Genomic DNA, 20,154 nt, shown 5'->3' on the forward strand with positions numbered 1-20,154 from the left:
AACGTTTACACTGGCTGTCTCTGGGAGGTAGAATTACAGGTGATCTCAGTGGCTTCTTTATATGTATTTTATATTCCCAAGATTTTCTACAATTAACATGGATTATTTGCATACTCAGAAAAGTGCTGGGACAACCTAAGTAAATGCCTCCTGAGCATGGTCATCTTGGGGAAGGGGACCTTTTAAATTACTGGCATTTATAGAAGAGTCTCACTTATAGGACATCTGTCAATATCAACCTCTCAGTCTTTTCAGTAAAGTATTACTAGGGCACCTCAAATTTCTGAGCCCCAAATCAAGACTTCTCCAAACCTGGCTCTGCCTTGGTCATCTTAACTGGATCTGTGATCTATGAGTAAGCCAGTGCTGTCAGATCCTGAGTCATCTTTGAAATCAACAGGAAGATCCCTTTCAGTCTAACAGTCTCATGGGATGGGCATGCTGTTCTGGTTTGGTTCTCTGAACACTTGTTATCCATGTACAGACTCTTTATTAACCTAACTTCCTGACCTAACCAGATAAAAATGATTTTACTATACCACGCAAGATACCTAAAAAGGAGTTTTGGAGTCTTACCAGTAAGACTTAATAGAGAGATTATTAATTAGGGGTCACCTCGATACTACTTGAATTAAGGTCTTGCTCAGATGCTACCCCTCCAAGGTCCCATGGCCCTTTTTCTCCCAGTGATGCTCTGCCACAGCTCTGTCACAGAATGTGTCCCCTGCACTGTAATAGCTGATGTATGACTTGTGTCCTGCTTTGGCCTCAAGAGTGCATGAGTCAGAACAGAGCTGTAGAGTCAGGCAGCCAGGCTTGGAATCTGGATTCTACCACCCACCTGCCAGCGAGGGGACTGTGGTGGACTGACCCTTGGTTCATCTCAGCTTCCCCAGCATGCAGACTGGCACAGAGAAGACAGGCAGGGAATGTTGCCTGAACGAATAAATGAATGCATGATTGGACATGGGAAGCCTCTTTCCTACTCTGTTGGCGAAGAGAGACTAATTCATTTGCATGCTCCCCTCTGCGGGACCTGACAAAGGCTGGACACACAGTCGGTCCATGATAAGCATCTGCTGAACGCACAAATAAGGGAACAACTGCTTTCACTAAACAATACTTCAGCAATCTCTGTAGTCATCTCCCCAGAGTTTTAGTCTCCAAGATAGAAAGAGGCTTTGCATAAAGGCAGCCAATTGTAATTATTATTGAAGGTGGCCTGTAATACATAATTAAATTGAGCCTGAAGATGAGACAATGAAAAGGCCCCATGCCTTCACGATCTGGTTTTATTTTATATGAGATGGCCAAAAAACAGTAATTTCCACTCCTCACATCTTCCATTAGAAGGACTGAATGTCTTAATTAAATGAACATCAAACAGAACAGCCAGTTTATAGAATTTTCTCGTCTCTTATTCATTCATTTCAGCGCCTTCTGGAGCTTGAGAAACACCCCTGGATCTCTCTGCTGCCTGATCAATTCTGATGTGATTATCCCATCAGAACGCTGCTGCTTCTGCCTGGGGAGGAGATGGCGCTGCCCGTCCTCATCCTCTGGACCTTGACCTCTGCCCTGTGGCTCCCTTGGTGGGGCCCTTTCTCTTCCTGCTACAGAGCTGCTAAGAGCAAGGCAGCTGGTGCTGTCCGGCAGGGTGTTGGGGACAGGTCTCTCTCTGCACTCCCTGGATTCCAAGTGGCTACCTCAAACCCTGGCCTCATGATGGATGACTTCTGGATGACGGCTTAGGTACGTCTGTTGCAGCTTTACTTAAATTTCTGGCCAATTTGCCTCCTTTTGATCAAAGAGGAACAGAAGTTGGTATAAGAAGGTCCTTGAAGCCTGGTGGTCTAGGCTTTGAATCCAGGCTCTACACTTGCCAGCCAGCAGCCCCAGAGGGTGGGCACTCAGTTCTGTTTTTCTGCTAACCATCTAACCCCCACCACAAGTGATATTATTTTAGGCAGGTTACATAACATAACTTTTGTGCGCCCGTTTTCTCCTCTATAAAACAGGGATAATAATACCTATTTCAGAGAGATACTATGAAGATCAAACAAGGTAACACTTACAATGAAATGCAAATTCCTTCCAAGGCCTGCCGGATCCCATGAGACTGCCCCCACTAGAATGGCAACTCCCTGAGGGAAGGGACTTTGGTCACTGCTGTATCCCCAGAACTCAGGAGAGTGCCTGGCATGTAGAAGATGCTCAGTGATATGAATGAACGTTGGCTGAATGACCTGCCTCTTCCTGCCTCCGCTCTGATTTCACCTTGAACCCTATTCCTTTGTGCTTCCTGTGTTCCACTACATTTGCTGCTGTTCTCCAAACACGCCAAGCTCAGGCCAGGCTTGGGGCGCTCACACTTACTGTTCCTTTGGCTGGGAGTGCTCTTCCCTCCAATCTTGGTAGGGCCATTTCATATGATTACTCGTGTTTTAGTTCAAATGTTCCTATTTCAGCAAGGCTTCCCCTGGTCACCCTTTCTGATGGGTCCTCTCAGCTCTATCACATTATCTTACTTGACTGTCTTCACCTCACTAATCTTGTTTATTTGTTTACTTGCTTATTGTCTGTCTTTTCCAGCTAGAATATAAACTCCATGAGGACAGGGACCTTGTTTGTATTCTTAGTGCCTAAAGCAGGACCCAGCAGAAAGAGGTACTCAATACATATTTCTTGGATGAGTGAATGTATAAATAAATAACAGTAGATATTATTGTTATTTTTTCAAGATTTGGGCTGAGAATAACTAAGAACTCAATCTTATTACTTTTCACCTTCCATGCAAGGAAGGGGAAGTTCACTAAATACTCACAGAGGACATCTTAGGTATCAAGCATTGTGCTCAGAACCATCTTCTGAGGTGGGCATCATTTCACAGTCGGTGAAGCTGAGTCTCAGAGAGGATAAGTAACTTGCCTAAGATCACACAGCTAACAGAGGACTACAGATCTGTCAGGTCTGTCTGATCTTAAAGTCTGTGTTCTTTCATCAAGCTTCCCATAAAAATGATGCTGTTTCAAATCAAGACCTTTGCGTTCAACTATGTGAAAGAAAAAAAAATCATGTTTGGAAATCTCAAGTGGGTCAGTTTTCTCTTCAAAATGCTTTGCTTTGCTACCACTGCAGTTGACTTTGCAGTGATGCCAAACCCCACTTCGCGGGTGTATGGAGCTGGCCAGGTGACGGGCTTCTCATTCTTTGCTTCCACTGACTTTTTGTCACTCCATTTTCCCAAAGCATCTTTGGAGCACGGGGAAAGAAAATACATAAAAGATTCATGTAGTGGCTGTGAACCTGGCTCTCAGAAGAGGCCCACTAAAGAGTATCTTCGCACACACTGCAAGGCTTTCTTCTTCACGCTCAATACTTCACATCTCATGCCACTTACCATGTGTGGCTGGTGAGGAAAATGCCATATTGTCTGTCTGATAGTAAACTTGCTGATCGGGGACTTTTTGGTTGGAAAATAAAGATTTGATTTTTATGACTTTCATCTATGATTGTTTCAAACACCACCATCATCAGCAAGAGGAAATGGCTACTGTACCCTCTATAAATAATTAGCGTTCACAGCCCATGCGCACCAACAGCCCCCTTGGCCTCAGGTCACTAGGATAGATGGCATCACTACACCATTAGTTCCTCTAAAACTGTAGCAGAGCCAGGCTACTTTCTGACTTCTGCAATAAAAACTTGTGTTTGCTGCCCATTTCCTAGGGAATTAAGTCCCAGCAATGAATTCTAGCCGTCATGATTTTTAAGATCTCACTCCCCACTGGAGGTCATATCACTCACTCATGTTGTACTTGAGGCAGCGCATCTGGTGGAAAGTGCTTAGGATTCAGGTAGCTCTGGGGTTAAATCCTGGCTCTGTCACTCATGTGTACAATGTCACAGAGCCAGTCAGTGTCTGTGCTGGTTATTCTCTGCTCCCTCTTCAGACCATTCTCTGCCCTTCTCTGTGCCCAGAGGGGCTGACCCATGCCTCCCCGGGGCCCCCTTGCTGGCTTGCTGCTGGTTGGGTTCAGTCAATGGTAGGCAATGGCAAGAGACGGAGGTCAAGGGGAGAAGTTTTCCTTATTCTCTGTCTCCAGTGCCATATTCTAATGGTGCGTGCACCCACCCACAATTACAGCTTCCACCAGACGGCTTCTTCTTCATGGTTACAGCTCCCTCTGGGCTTAGTAACAACATCCTATTCCTTCCCTGCCTTGCCCATCCGCCTGAGGGATGGTGATGGTTGCTCACTGTTTTTAGTGCCTGGGTGCCTTCCCATCCTTTCTTGGTTCCTGTATCCCTGCCTATTCCTCTATAACATTTCTCAATTTGAAAAATACTTTTGCTGGATATAGAATTCTCTGTTGACAGGTTTTTTTTTTTCTTTCAGCATTTCTGTTTCCTAGCTTGTATGGTTTCTGATAAGACGTCTGCTGTGATTCTTATCTTTGCTCTTCTGTACAAAATGCCTTATTTTCTGGCTGCTTTCAAGATAGGGTAGGGTAGTGTCTATTGTCCTTCTCTTCACAGATTAAGGCTTCTGTTCCATATGGGAGAACAGGTGGGAAGGGTCTGGGTGGAGCAGGCAGAAATCTCTGCCCCTTCCTCAGCAGTTGCTGTACCCTTCCCTCTGGTCTACCATAAGGGATGTCTTCTTAAACATCTTCCTGTTCTCTTCTGTGAGTACTTGATGGGGCTTGTGGAGAAACGTTCTGGAGGATGTGGATGCTCCCAGTTTCCACAGCCTCCAAGCGCTTCATACTCTCTTCCCAGTACACACTTAGCCTTTGTAAATTCATCAAGCTGAACTCTTCTTGCCAGTGACTGCTTGCCTCTATCCCTAGTCAGCTAGTACTCACATCTTATCTGCGATGTGACACTCTGTCTCCCCTTGGATTTGGCCAGACGGTTGCCCTGTGACCTCAGAGAAGGATTTCAAGGAAAACCCATGACTTTGCCATTTGTCTGTCTTATTTTCATTGTAAGGTTGGGAACAATGCTCTTTCTACATCCTCAAGCAACAACTGGAAGCCACGTCTCTTCATGTGAACCATCCGAATTGAATTCTGTTTCCTGCTGGGAGCCCTGACAGTGCTGGAGCTATGATTTAAACCTAGCATTTTTCTCTCTACAGTATTTTTTCTGCCCTTCTTTACCTCCTTTCCACCTGAATTTACATTTCATTGATAAAATATTTACTGAGCACCTACTAGGTGGCAAGTCCCAAGCTCGCACAGAGATAAGGCAGCTGGGGTGTCACAGTAGTTGGCCCGAGCACAAGGATGACAGGGGCTGTCACAAGGCACCCTGGGACGCCCAAGCCACTTCCCTCTATGAACTTTAGGGAAGCTGGTTGCTCTCGCCCACCTAGCAAGCCAATTTTGGAACCTGCCTCATGCTTGTCAGGCAATTTTCTTAGCCACCAAATGCCATCTGCCTAGGAGCCCAAGTCTGAAATTAATGGTGCTGCACACTGGAGAGGTAGACGGCATTACAGGCTTCTTTGAGGTTTCCTACCAGCAGACCTGTGGGCTGAGGGAAGAAAAGTAACCTTGATTCCCCAGCATTGTGAACTCTTTAAGTCAAGTTTCTCTGAAGTGTGTGATATTTATGTTAGATGTATTATTTAATCTGTTGAGAGGATAGATAAAGCCAACTTAAAACTTGTTTCAGTAATAGCCCATGTCACAGGCAAGCCTGGGCTGATTTTTTTTTAAAAAATATTAGTGCATTTGATTTTGGAATCCATTAAGTTGCCTCATGGAGCTAAAAGCAGAAAATTCACTGGAGCCGTGTGCACTGGCAAAAGCTGCCCCAGCCTGTGTTGAGAAACAGCATAATGATAATAATAGCACACCGTTACTTCTTGGGAGTGTCACAGTTTGCAAAGTATTTTCACTTTCAGTATTAGGATTTAGTTTTTTGATCCTCATAACAGCTGAGGTAGGTCAGGCAGTATTTCTGTCTGGTTGAGACTTGGGTCTGGAAGCCAGCCCACCCCTAAATCACATGGCAAACATCCACCAAAAATAGGTATCTGGTACCCTTGCTTTGTTCACAGCCTGAGCTGAACCATTTTCCCTTGTCCCATTCTACATGCCTCTTTCTAGCCCAGTTTTGATATTCTCAGGGATCTGACTCCTCTCTTAGTTCATACCTTGATCTCTCAGACTTGACATTTGATTCTGCTCTTCTGGTCTGCCTTCTAATTCCTATGTTAACGACAACTTTTGTCTGCTCCTTTGATTAGTTTACTTGCCACTGCTCCCAGGTGGTAGTACCTTTCACGCCCAAACAGCATCTCTGCAACTACTTGTACTGCAACTACTTGTATTGCTTGAAATACCAATACTAATATTGCTTGAAAGAATAATATTAGCAGCAGCAGCTATGATTTGGGTCAGACGTTGACTTTTCCATACTTTCTCTCACTAAAATTTTGAACCTCACACTATCCCTATGAAGAATATACTATTTTAATCCTGCCATACAGATAAGCTACAAAGAACACAGCTACACTGACCACACCCAGTCAGCGCAGCTGAAAGAACATGGACTTGGGTCCTGGCTCTGCTATGTACTCACTGTGTGATTTCAGACTAGTTACCTCATCTCTCTGTGCCTCCGTTTGTTCATCTGTAGGAAATAGGGTTGATAATTCCTACCATCTGAGGTTGCTGTAATGATTAAATGGGAAAGAGCCTGGCACACAGTAGGGTCTCAAACAAGTGAGTTTCATTTTTCTTTTAGGGCTTTTATCTCCTCCTCCTGAGTATTGCTATTACGTGGATACTTTGGAATGCCAATTGTTATTTGATAAAAAGCAATGGCATTAACTTTTTCTTCTTCCTAAAAAATCACATATGGCTGCATATATCATCAAAGAAGGCAGGGATCGAGGGACGGGGTGCTTTCCAGTAGAGGTGTAGGAGATGGTTTTCAGTTTCAGGGCTGGTTGAGAGTAAGGGCTGCACTGATGTGTAAGCGTTCAGTTTAGGAATTGACGGAGTGACCCTGGGAACTAACTGAGTGCAGCGACTTGCACTGACAAAGAAACCCCTGTATTGGCTAAATAATGTATAAGAGATTTCCATTGGGCAATGAGGGGAAAATTGAATTATTTAATGTATTTCCATTTCGATGAGTTAATTAAGATAATTGCTGTTTTCCTGGATCTTTGTCTTTTCTTTGTAATTAACAAGGCCCTTTTTGGTGAAAGGAATTTAGCCAGTGAACTTTGTCCAAGTTGCTGTGGCTTTCTTTTCTTTTTCTTTTTTTTTTCTTTTTTTTTTTTTTGGTGCAAATTGTATTTAAAAACCTGTTACAGCTCCTTTTGCTTTGGCTTCTAGGACTGTGGGAAACTGATGCTTGATCAAGCTTGAGAAAAACTTACGGTTCAAGGATTCAAGTTCATTTGGGATTAACAAACTCAGCAAGGGGCAGCAGGGCAGAGCGGCAAGAGAATGAGCTCTGGCATTCAGACAGACTTGGTTTGTGATCTCTGTTCTGCCGTGTTCTCAAATAACAGTGGACAAATGAGCCTCTCTGAGCCTCAGTTTCTGTGTCTGTTAAGCAGACACTATCACCCATCTTCCAGAGCTGTCGTGAGGACTGAATGCAGTAACTCAGTTCCGAGCCTGTCAATGACGCACAACAAGGTTAGCTCCTACCCCATCTCCCACGGACTTATCTAATAGTAACATATTTGACAGTTTCCATTGTCTGGAACATGGCTGAGACCTCAAAAAGAAGCTAAAAATATCTAAGTAGAAAAAGAGATATCACGAAGTCCATTCATTAAAACATCTCATAGAGGGACACCTCGGATACACAATTTAACTTTGGCAAGGATTAGAATAAGCTGAATATCTGGTTCTCTGACCACACCACTTAAGAAGCCCTACCAGGGACGAAGAGCAGGCAAGTGAACTACCTGAGCGGGCCAGCACGGCTGAAACACACACTGGCCAGATAGCGCCACGCTGAGGGAGGAGGCGGCAAAACTATGGATTAGACACAGGAACTAATGAAAGGATAGTTTAGAATCACTTTGGGCCGGGATGTAGGGTTCTGTGGCCTCATTTCCTCGCTCCCTGGAAGCTACCTTCACCCTGCAGCATTAAGTGCATTGTTGTTGCTCCTCATTAATGACCTTGACTCATGAAATAGAAGGTTTCAATATATCTTTATAATGTGTTTGAGAAGGGAGGCATGTAATGCACTTCATAAATTCCATCCAAAATGGTAAAAGTGAAAGAAAATTTTGGAACCTTCAAGATGTGGGCTTCGATTCTGCGGACAGTTCTTCCACATGGAACTGTTCCATCTCCCATTGCCACATTTCTGGACAGTGGTCATATGAAGATGCTAACACTTTACCAAGTGTTTTTACTTTTTACCTCCATCACCTGCCTATAGTATGGTGGGCAGGTATCCACTATTTCCATCTTATAGAGGAGGAAACTGAGGCCTACAGAGGTTAAGTCTACAGTAACGCTGGGGTTCAAGCCCAACCCCTCTGACTCCAAAGCTCATGACTTTTCACTGCACCGTATTCCTTCCCTGGAGTAATAGTCCGGGTTATTAACATGCAGAACCTATAACAGGTGATAGTTTGCATCTCAAGTGAATTAAAATAAAATATATCCACAAATTAACACGTCATCAGCTCACCTCTAATCCTGCAATACTCCCATGAAACAACCCATCAGACGGCCTTGTCTTGATACTTACTCATAAAATGTTGTCCATCCATTTTCATTGCTTTTGGTTGCCAGAAGACCAGAATTGCCATGGTATGTCATCATGGCCAACTCGTGTCCTTGTGTGGTCACACTCTTGAGTGCACTGTTGGTGCCCATGGTCACCCAGTACACCTGACCATCTGGGACCACCAGCCAGAGGGGCATCCCAGTAGAGTCTCTGCGGACATTTACCATGTTGCCGTTGTTGTCTGTGATGAGCGTGATGTCGCCATCCCCAGTGTAGGTAAAGTTGTACAGGAAATCTCCTGTGGGTAGGCTCTGGGTGTACAGATGCTTGCCACTGGTATCAAACAGGTAGAGCTCCTGGTCGATGGGTGAGGACAGCTCATACATGTTCTGGGTATTGAGGAAAGGCTTGTTCTTCCTGATAAACCGAATTCGGATATTCCCAAGGTCGGCCACGTACAGCTCCCCGTCAGCACACACAGCCAAGGAAGACGGGGTATTCAGCTTTGCATCCTTAGCATAACCATCATCTCCAGAGAAACAGTCACAGTTGGCATCATTTTTACAGTCACAGCCACTGGGGGCCCCGGCAACTAGCGAGATCTCTCCGTTGGTGGTGACCTGCCTGATGCGGTTGATCTTCTTCTCGTCTGTCTCAGCGATATACAGGACCCCGTTGTGAGAGACGGCCAAGGCCGTGGCCGACTCCAGGGTTGCGTGGACAGCCACCTTGCTCAGCAGGAAGTGGTCGATGCCAGGGACCTGGCAGTGCATGGGTCTCCCGGCGACAATGCGCACCTGGTGGTTTTCAGAGATCTGCAGGACCACGTTGTTGTCCAGGACATAGAGGGAATTGTCCATCGGGTTGATGGCTAAGTCTGTGGGCCACTCCAGGCGAACCTGATGATGGAGACACGGACACTCAAATGCCTGGCAAGGTGCCACCACTGATGATCCCACACCCCGCCCAGCCCGTAACAGTGCCCCAGGTGCCTGCACAGGCAGTCTGGCCGAATCCTCACAGCAGCCTGTCATCAACCATGGATGCGGTCCCTGCTCAGACAGAAATCATGGAAGAACCACCACTGAGGCATCAGACGGTCTACATTAGATTGACAAAACATGGAGAAGGGGATCACAAATAAGCAAACAAAAAGCAGGCAAGAGGAAAGACTCGAGTCAGACAGGCCTGGGTTCAGATCCTACTCCCCCACTTGTGGCCTTGGGCAAATTATTTGCCTTTCTGAGCCTCAATATTCACGTCTGTAAAGTAGGAATGACAATGGTGCAGAGTCCAACCCCTTGCAGGTATTCAGATAAGGGCAGCTAATGGCCTGGAGAGGGGAGGGGAAGGCAGATGGAGTCTGGAGGCTGAAGTAGGAGTTGTTCAGAGGCTTAAGAAAGACCCTTCCTGAACTGCTGATATAAGCCTGAAGATGATTTCTCAGTTCTTTAAGTTCATGGATTAACACGTGACTAGGTGCTGGGGATGTAAAGATGAAACAATCCTGCCCCTGTCTGACATAGTTCCAGACCTGTGATTCTCAAATCTGGACACCCGTTCAAATTACCTGGGGTGATTTAAGAGAGTACTGGTGGTCAAATTCCACCTCTGATCAATGATATCAGATGCCTGGGTGTGGGGCTTGGGCAGAGGCACGAAAGCTTCCCGGGTGATTCTAATGTGGGGTTGGGAATCGTAACTGGACATTTCTCCTTCCAGTGTGGTCATCAGATGGGCAGTGTTGGCATCACCTAAGAGCTGGTCAGAAATGCAGAATGGCAGGCTTTACCCCAAACCTACCGAGTCAGAAGATGCATTTAAACAAATCCCTGGGTGGCACCCGTGCACACTGAAGTTGGTGAAAGCAGATAATGGTTTCCAGTACCTCAGAGGACAGGTCCACCTGGAAGGGATGAACCATGCTGGCGATGGGTACGGAGGTTCAGGGGACCTGGGTCCCATGTCTGAGCCTCCTCTGAGCCAGGCTGGGAGGCTGGCAGGGATCACAGGGAGCCTTCAGGTGGGCATGCGGGGGACTGCAGCTGGCAGGTCTGAGGCAAGGATGCTCTGTGTTTTGCCTCAGTGGATGTGGAGGCTGGGTTGTTGGGTTGCTGGCACTAGGGAAGCCTTTAACTGTGTTCCCCAGGAAGCCAAGTCACAATGCACGTGGGCTGACAGCTGCTGCCTCCAGCTGACTTATCTACCCCACCCCTACAGACTCATCGCCTTAGGTTCCTGAGCCCCCTACAAACCTTTGATCTTCAGGCCAATTTGGGGCTTATTTAAACAAGTGTATGCCTTTGGACAAGCAATTTCTCTTCCAGAAATTTACTCTTGTACACCACAGGGTACAGAGGTGCTTAGCACAGCCATTTTTAATAATGGTGAAAACTGGAACCAACCCAGATGTCTGATGAGAGAGAATTGGCTAGATCAATTATAGTACATTTCGTTCATCTGTAAGTTAAAATACTCTGTGTAGCGGTTAAAAGTGATGTTACAGATGGATGTTTAATGACATGAGAAAATGTTTGCTATGTATTAAGTGGAAAAAACAGTTTACAGAGTGATCCCAATTGGGGAAAATAAAATAGATTATGGAAAGAAGGGAGATTAAAAGCTTGAGGGAGAGACACCAAAATGTTCACTGCATCAGGATTAGAGATCATTTTAACTTTCTTCTTTGCAATTTTTAACTTTTTATATTTTCTGCAACGTTCACATGGTAGTTTACTCATGTAAAAAGAAACCTTGGAGAATCATATACACAGGAGATCTGGTCACCTGCACCTGCCCCTTCAGGAGGGAGCAGTCCTGTCGCATTTCTCCGAGGCCCTGCTTCCTACAGTCTGTTTGTTCCCTCACCCCCAGCCTGGGTGCCTCCGCCCCACGCCCCACGGAGCAGGGAGCCTGAGGCCGCCAGTGCCCTGGGCCAGCACTGCCTCCTTCACACTTCCCGGTGCTCTCTGGAGCACAGCATCACAGCAGCCTTTGGCTGCATCAAGAACACAGTTTACTCTAAAGTGACAGGGGAATTTTCAATTTCCTAAAGCCCGCTTCTTGTCAACACTGGCTGCTAAATATTTTATGCCCTCTGGTCCTGTGGCACCTTGGGGACATGCTTACCGAGACCTTTCTGCCTGTCATTATGATGAAAAGATGGCTCCCTGAAGGTGGGGAGGGGGGAGTAGGGCAGGGAGGGAGAAGGAGAGGAAGTGGGGAGGAGAGAAGAGCAAGCGTCCTTCTGCTCTCTCGCCTGCCCACAGGCACACGGGCCCCTGGGAAAGGAGGAGCAGTGCCCTTGGAGTCCCAGTGCCTGTGTGACGGTTCTGGACCAAGTACCTAAGCTTCTTTGACTTTACGTCCCTGTTAGTGCTATTGGTGCTGAGGCTTCATTTCCCATCACCGCAAGGGAGGGAAGAGACTAATTTCTGAGGTCTCTCCAGTTGCCATGTTCTACAGCCCCGAGAAGGAATGGAGCTCCCTCGCCCCGTCCTCCCGAGCATTCCGGCCCTTTATGAAAGCACTCTCAGCTGACTGCCTTGTTGCAGAGTTATTTGCAAAAATGGACTGTCAAATGGATGAGTCAATGACTGACTGGTGAAAGGCACAGAGAGAGGGATGTGGGGCCAGGACACCTCCGTTCCTAGCTTAGTCCCCCGACAACTACAGGTGTGATCTTCCTCAAGTTACATGAACACTTTGAACTTCTTCCCCCATATGTAGAAGGTGGTAATCAGTATTACATAAGAGCAGTTGTGACGATCAAGTGAGACAAGGTATAAGGAAATTCTTTTTAAATTATAAAGAGAATGAATATTTACTGCCTATCATTCCCAGACACTGTGCTAGGGAATTTGTATACATGATTTCATGAAAAGTTGCATTTGCTCCACCTGATGGAACCTAGCACGGGGCTCTGCATTTGTAACCACACTTTCTGTCACCACGCCTCAGTTTCCCTATCTATGCAAGGGAGTAGATAACACTGATCTTGAGGGATTCCGGTGACAGCTAAATAAGAAAAGTGAAGTGGTACCCATCTCTGTAGCCCCATTTCTAACAGTGCCCGGCATATAAGTTCTCAGGAAATCATTCTGGACCCTAATGACAGAGTTATACTTTGTGTCTGTGGTGGCCGCAGGCTGCAGAGTTGAGAACTAATCCCTTGTTTTGAACAGGTTGTAACATCTTTTGTTCTGTCTCAACTCTACACCTCTTTCTAGTTCCCCTCATCTTCATCTCCTTCCAGAGGGACTGGTCCAAGCTAAGCTCCTTGGTCCTCCCCTTTGCATGCTTGCCTCTGAGCTGTGTTCTCACCTCTCTGGCTTACCTCCCTGCGCCCCACGGCACAGTACAGCAGCTGCGTGTTTGTGACAGAGGAGGCTCTGAGAATAAAGTCTGGGCCCCCTTCCCATATGTGTATATAGAAGTACACGCCTGTGTTGGGGAGTTCGGTAAAAAGAATCCCATGCTTAGATTCAGACCAGGGTGCTGAGGACCAGGGGCAGAGAGATTTCAGTCCTGGATCCAGGATTTCTGAATCTAAGTGTGGGTTTCTCCCACTTCCACTCTATGCCAATTGTCTTCCAAGCCTTTGATCTGGCTGCTTGGCAGGACCTCTGGCTAAAGTTAAACAATTTTCCAATGTGTGGACTGAAACATTTTGGCACCCTGTGCTGGCTGGTGGAGGTCCCATTTTGAGAACTGAAAACCCGTGGACACACGCCCTCAGGCCCTGGCAGCTCCCTGATGGATACATCGAGCTTGCTCACAGACTGGAGAGGGAAACTCTGAAGCCAATAAGGGGAAGTCTGCCAAATTGGAAAGTCGAGAGGCAGAGGACAGATTCCATGCTGGCTCATAACGATCATATCAGCTGGTGAGGAGGGAAACCACCTTAGCATCTGATAGGAAAGGGACACGGGCGCCGGGCTGCTGGCAGCATCCGGGGGCTCTGGGGAAGGGGCTCTAGGGAAGGGGCTCTGTGACACACATCGGCAGCAGAGGCAGGCATGACCAGAGAGGCCTCCCAGCTTCTGCTGCCTGCCGAGCACAGGGTCTGCAGTCGGTGACAAGGCCTGTGTATCCCGGCTCCCTTAGAAGCGAGGGGGCTTAAAAAGCTACGTGTGCCCCCTGCTGACACCAACTGGCAATTTAACATAATTCAAGCCTCCTTATTTCCTTGGTTTTGCTAATGTTGGCAAGATGGATGCTCACAGATTCAGCATTGCCCAAGCCTTGCCAAAGGACCTAGTGATAAAGAACACATCACTTGTCAAGTCACTGCAGGACAAACTAAAGATATCTCTCAGGTCTACACTGGGCTCCTGGTGCCCCCCTGCTAAGGTCCAAACTCTTGTATGGTGAGTTAAATTCTCCTTTAACTGGCTCCAAAGCACACCTCTAGTTTTGACTCCTGCTACTTCCTTTCAAGAACCCTATGCTCAGTGTTCAATTTTCCAGTGTTCCTTGAATGTTCCAGGGCCATTAACATCTTTGTACCTTTGCATACGCGATTCCCTTTGCATGAAATGTCTCCTTTCTTCCAACAAACTCCTATTCAACCTTCAAAATGTGGCACAAATGTCACCTCCTTTGTGAAAGTAGGACTAGAATTTCTGTTTATTGATCACTTCCAGAGTGCCAAGCAGTTCTAGAAGCCCTACATGAATCACTCCACGTATTCTCAAGGCAATCCTGCCAGGCCAATGTCTATGAGACCCATTTTACAGACATGAAAAGTGAGGTCCAAGGGACCTCAGCAACTTGTCTAAACTTACACAGCGAGTGAGTGGCAAAGCTGGGATTCAATCAACAGTCAATCAACTAATCAATCAACAAGTACTGATTGTGCACCCTGGTTATAGTAGAGGAAAAGATGGACAAAAGGTTCCTTCTAGCCTGTCCCCATGTGGCTTACAGGCTAGAAAGAGAGCAGACAATGTACAAGCATCTGTGTTTCCAAAGAAGGAATTCAGGAGGCGATGGATTTAAACTCACACCGTGTGAGGCTCTGCTGCCTCTGAGGCTTCCTTGGGCAAATCTCTTCACTGTCCCCCGAGCTTCCCTCTGTCACCCATGTGTACCCCTGACGGTGAACTCCCAGAGCATCGTGCCGTGCCCTGCTCATCTGTGTGTCCTTAGTACTCTTCACCAAGAGTGTGCTCTCACAGGCCTTGGGCGGCACAATGATGAGCAGCCAGCTGGCTGGCGGGGGCCAGTGGGAGGACACATGTGCAGACTCAGGGCTCCAGCTGACAAAGCTGTCTCCTTACCTGGGAAATATCCATGACGGAATCACAGCTGAGGGGCCGGGCCGAGGTGAGGTCATTGGAGCCCAGCAGGGTGGAGATGACCCCATTCTGATCAATACGTCTGATCATGGTGCCATCCACGAAGTAAATCAGCCCGGATTTGTCCACTGTGATGCCTGGGGAGGAGAAGCAAGAGGTGGTAACAACCCACACGCTCACCAACACTTGCGGGTTGACAGTGCACACCCCTCACCGTGATTTGAGTAGATCTCCCCCACAACTGATTCATTCCCTTTCTGAAGGCGAGAAGAGAGCTGCCCAGAGGCTTGGGGTGATTTTTTTTTTTCAAAGCCAGGATTAGAACCCAGGTCTTCAGCTTCTCCAGGGCTCTGGTTCTTCCACCTGACTGCCTCTGGAGATTTTCACCTATCATGTTAGCCATCCATTAAGGCTGGACTCACAACTTCTGGGAGTTTGTTAGGCAGTAGAGGTAGTGGTAAGGAAGAACATTTTCGGTGTCAAAACTGTGGATTATTTAAATGAACCTACTTCTGAAGACCTGTAATTATACTAATCAAAACCCCTTTTTGGTAAGAATTTTTCTTTTCTTCCAAAACAATCATCCTTCACATTTTTCTAGTCTATTACTATTTTAGTTTCATTGGTTATTTCAGAAGTATAGAGCCTGAAAAAGAATCCTTTGGATTGGGGCAGGGAATATTGATGAATTTAATTTCTCAAAAAGGCACATTGAAGGGAGGAGTCAGAATCATTATTCCACATCATTTCTTGCATTTGCTAGACTGTCCCACCTGTTGATCTCCTCCCTGACCAACTGTGTGACCTTGGGCAAATCCCTGGAAGTCCCTGCATTTGTTTTCCCAGCTATGATATGAAGGGGTTGTTCTAGAACTGTGTTACTCACTCCTGTATAAAGAAATACCTGTATGTGTGTGTGAATTACCAGGGAGCTTGCTAAAATGCACCCCTGCCAGGTACCTCATTCAAGAAAATCTCAAGTGGAGCTTGAGCATCTATCTGTATGTTTTATTGACGTATAGTTGATTTACAATGTTGTGTTAAGTTTCTGGTGTACAGCGTAGTGATTTAGTTATACAAACATATATTCTTCTTCATATTATTTTTCACTATAGGCTATTACAAGATATTGAATACATATAGTTCCCTGTGCTATACAGTAGGACCCTGTTGTTTATCTATTTTATATATAGCAGTTTGCATCTGCTAATCCGAAACTCCTAATTTAGCCCTATTTGTATTTTTGACAAGCACCTTGGATGGTAATGGTACAAATCAGTTGGAGAACCACTCTAGTAAATCAGTACTTCTTAACCAGTGATGTGTATCAGAATCACCTAAAGACTTTTTTGACCTCTACTTGCTTGGTTTCACTCCCGGAAATACCAGATCACAGGGTGGCTGGGACTAGGACCAAGGCATGCTTTAAAAATGCTCATAGTTGACACCGACACCCCAAGCCTGGAATCACGAGAGTTAGACATACCCCTACCAAAGTCTTAACTGCTCAGGGGTCCTGGGGCTGAGAGACAGACAGGAGATGCCCCCGAGGAGCACATGGCCTAGATGGGGAGGCGTGGGAATGAACCAGTACTCAGGGAGGGACAGAAGCCCAGGAGGGTTCGTGGTGAAATAAAGGAGACTGGTTAGTTTTATCCTGTGCAGCTTTCTCAGGGGAAGGAACTGAAAGAATGGGTCAGAAAAACCTCAAAGAGGTGGAGACACGAAGCATAAAGCTTTCCAGCTGTATAACCTTGGAGGAGTCACTTCCCTTCCAAGTCTCAGTTTCTTCATGGTTAAATGTGGGTAATAACATCTGACCTGGAATAGGTAGCCCTCAACAATTATTCACGACTTACAATTATGAGAATGTGAAACCCGCTTTGTGGGTTTCATGGTCCGTGCTCTCAGGGCCCACGTGTCTATGACCCTCAGCAGGTTGGGCCTCTGAGTGATGAAGACCCTCTGGAGCTGTGTTCCTCCTGCTCCCTCCTTAGGCTGTTCAGGGCTGGAAAGTGATTTCACAGGGAGCACCTGGCAGCCTCAAGGTGGGGGAAGGCCTTTCTTCTGTCCCTGCCTAGAATGTAAATTAACTGCATTCTTTAAGTACAGAGCCAGTTTTCTTGTCTGTTTGGCTATGCTCTGCCTTTCTCTTCCACCTGCTAGGACTGATGAGTGCGCCACGAACAATCAGGTTCCTAGTTTACAGAAGTTGGCTGCACAGAAGTGATCTGTCCCCTGATTAATTACTTCATTCTCTCGCCTTTTGTTGTGCTAAATAGGTGGACATCTTTCCTCCTCCCTGCTGCACAGGGCCTGCGTATCATGGCACCCTTGTCATTTCTCTCTGGGTTAATTACAGGCTTTGGGGCAATTTCATTGTCACCACATCTGTGCGTGTGCGTGTGCGTGTGTGTGTGTGTGTGTAAGGGGAGGGTGGAGAACACGTGTGTAGAGCAGCTGAGAAAGACCTGGAGAGTAAAACTTCTCAGGAAAAAATGTTTCAATTCTAAGAGAAAAGACTGTTGCAACCAAAAGGGCTCTCAGGGACCACTTAGCCCAATCTACACATTTACCAATGGGAAAACTGAGGCTCGATGGGGGGGTCACAGAGCTGGGAGTGGCCAAGCAAAACTATAACGCAGGGTCCCTAAGTGCAAGCCCAGTGTTCTTTCCACTCCAGGCTACTCCCTCGGTATTAGAAAATCATAATTAGGAGGGAGATTAACCATAGATGTCAGAAAATTTACCCCACAGAGTTACCAGTTGACCACTTCGGGTATGTGGAAGACACATATGATGTGATATAATATGATACTTCATATGACGTGATATGATGTACATCCAATTTAACAATTATAATAGTAATTACAATTTATGGGATGTTAATCATGTGCCTGGTACCCTGGTACCAATATACTAAGCAAGCATTTACACTCCTGATAATATTTAATCTGTATTATAACTGTGCAGTATATTTCTATTTCATAGAGGAGGAAAATGGGTCTCAGAGAGGTTAAGCAGCTCACCCAAAGTCACACAGCTAGCTATTAGGTGGTAATGTCTGAATTTAAACATAGGACTGCCCGACTTCATTTTCATTTGAAACCAAGCCCTGAAATCTGGCACTATCTAAAAATACTATCATTCATAACATTTTTATAGGCCATCATATGAAATATATTAATTTTGACCCTCAGAACAATACTAGGAGGTAGACATAGAAGATATTACTCTTGTTTAATCGACTGAAGCTTAGACACCATAGGTTATTGGCTTTAGGGTCTGTAAACACTCGCTGATGGATGATGCTGACAATGAAGACTTCTCCTCCAAAAAGCCTTCCAAGTCTCCTGGGCACAGGGGCTCCCCTTGGCTTTGGACCCCCCCCCCCACAGTTCTTTCTTCTTACATCTCAGAGAGCACTTCCCCTCCTCTCTCATCTGAGTGATTCGCATTCATGTCTTATTTTTCTGCTACAGTGAACTTGTCTATGCAACCACAGTACACTGTATACCCAGTAAAAACTTGCTGAATAAGTGAATGGAAAGTGATTGTGGGTATGAAGAAGTCCAGCTTTTTGAAGGATTCAAAACTGAAACTTAGAGTTTACCCATCTGCAGCCCATGATCATGTGTGAAGATGACACCCTGCCGTGGCTTTATCAAACAGTAACTTGAGAGGTAGCATACATATCCAACAGGAGGGGATTGATAAATAAATAATGGGACAACCATTTGATGGAATTCTATATGTCCACTAAAAGCGAGTGCACAGAAGACTCTAATGACATGGAGAAATAAATATTCATGATACATCACTTAGGAAGAAAAGTAGGTTACTGAAACAGCTGGTTTACTGTGATTTCATTTTGTTTGTTTTTGGTGAGCTTTATATACATACAAACACCTAGAAAAAAAGAGCAGGAGGAAAGATAGGAAATGTTAACTGGGACTATTTCTGGCAGATGGAATTACGACAATTTTAACTTTCCTCTGTATGTTCCAACATTTTTTGCAATGATAAACATAGATGTCCTTTTGGAAATGGAAATGCCCTAATAAATGTTACTGAGAGTGTTTTAAAAGCAAGGCCTTACCCCTGGGGTTGGTAAGTGTGGCTTCTGTGGCCTTCCCACCATCCCCGCAGCGAGTATCATCAAAGGGGAGACACTGGTCACCTGTCCCTGCTACCACCTCGGAGTTCTTGACAAGGTCCGTCACCACCACAGTGGACTTGATCTTGAAGACCCGCCGGCTGTTGGTGTCAGAGAGGAAGACGGCCCCACTCATGGGGTCTGTGGTCAGGTAGTATTTATGCGCGGGACTGTGGCTGGAAAACAAGGAACGCCCGTTGGTGAATATTTTCTTCTGTCCTAACAGGCAGCCAGAGATGTACAACTTGAGTCCAAGCAAAAATGTTATGGGGACAATGTCCCTATTTAGGATGATCCAGGCCAGAAACATGAAAGGATATGACTTTAAAAAACACTTCATAACAAAACAAACCAAAACCACCTCAAGAGTTCGACACACAAGCCCTCTCCCACAGAGCTTTCACAGCAGCCCCACCTCCACGTCGGGGCTGAGCGCGCAGGCTCCGGCCAGATCTGACTCCAGCCAGCGTCAGCACTGCCGTCTGCTGACACTCATGTTATGCTTATCAGGAGCCCAGGAGTCTCCCTCCTGCAGCCAGATATAAATGAATTGCAGGACTAGTCTGTAATTTGCAGCAACACCCAAGGAAAAATAAACAAAACAGAGGAGCAGTAGTGGTGATAGTTCTGCTTCTGGAAAAAGGCTGCAAAGCAAGGCGAGGCTATGCTGACAGAGGAAAGTGAAGCTAGACCAGGACGACACAGAGGGATTATGGAGACGAGGCACCACCTCTAGGCACAGGGCAGGAAAGATGTGCAGTCTTTGGGGTCAGACTGGTCTGGGTTCCACGTCTAGCCTTGTCATTTCCTGGTTCTGAAACTTGGGCAAGTTACCCGGCCTCCTGGGCCTCAAGTTTTCTTCATCTGCAAGGTGAGGATGTTAACAGCTACCTCGCTGGTGTATTGGGAAAATTACATAAAATCACATATGAAAAATATTTGGCATAGTGCATGGTACAAAGTAGGGACTCAATAATC

General features: G+C 46.1%; 1 protein-coding gene across 2 annotated transcripts in view; it reads right to left on the reverse strand.

The window, feature by feature from the left end:
* The window catches only part of TENM4 (teneurin transmembrane protein 4), a 2,614,938-nt gene that overhangs the window by 26,638 nt on the left and 2,568,146 nt on the right, over positions 1 to 20,154 (reverse strand). For both annotated transcript variants that reach the window (XM_064492755.1, XM_031460439.2), the window contains 3 exons: positions 19,120 to 19,352; positions 15,003 to 15,157; positions 8,743 to 9,620 (listed from right to left, as the gene is read on the reverse strand). In XM_064492755.1, the coding sequence (XP_064348825.1) occupies positions 8,743 to 9,620; positions 15,003 to 15,157; positions 19,120 to 19,352 (1,266 nt within the window). The remainder of the gene's footprint in view (positions 1 to 8,742; positions 9,621 to 15,002; positions 15,158 to 19,119; positions 19,353 to 20,154) is intronic.

The sequence above is a fragment of the Camelus dromedarius genome, chromosome 12 (genome assembly GCF_036321535.1).
Source record: "Camelus dromedarius isolate mCamDro1 chromosome 12, mCamDro1.pat, whole genome shotgun sequence".
NCBI lineage: Eukaryota > Metazoa > Chordata > Mammalia > Artiodactyla > Camelidae > Camelus > Camelus dromedarius.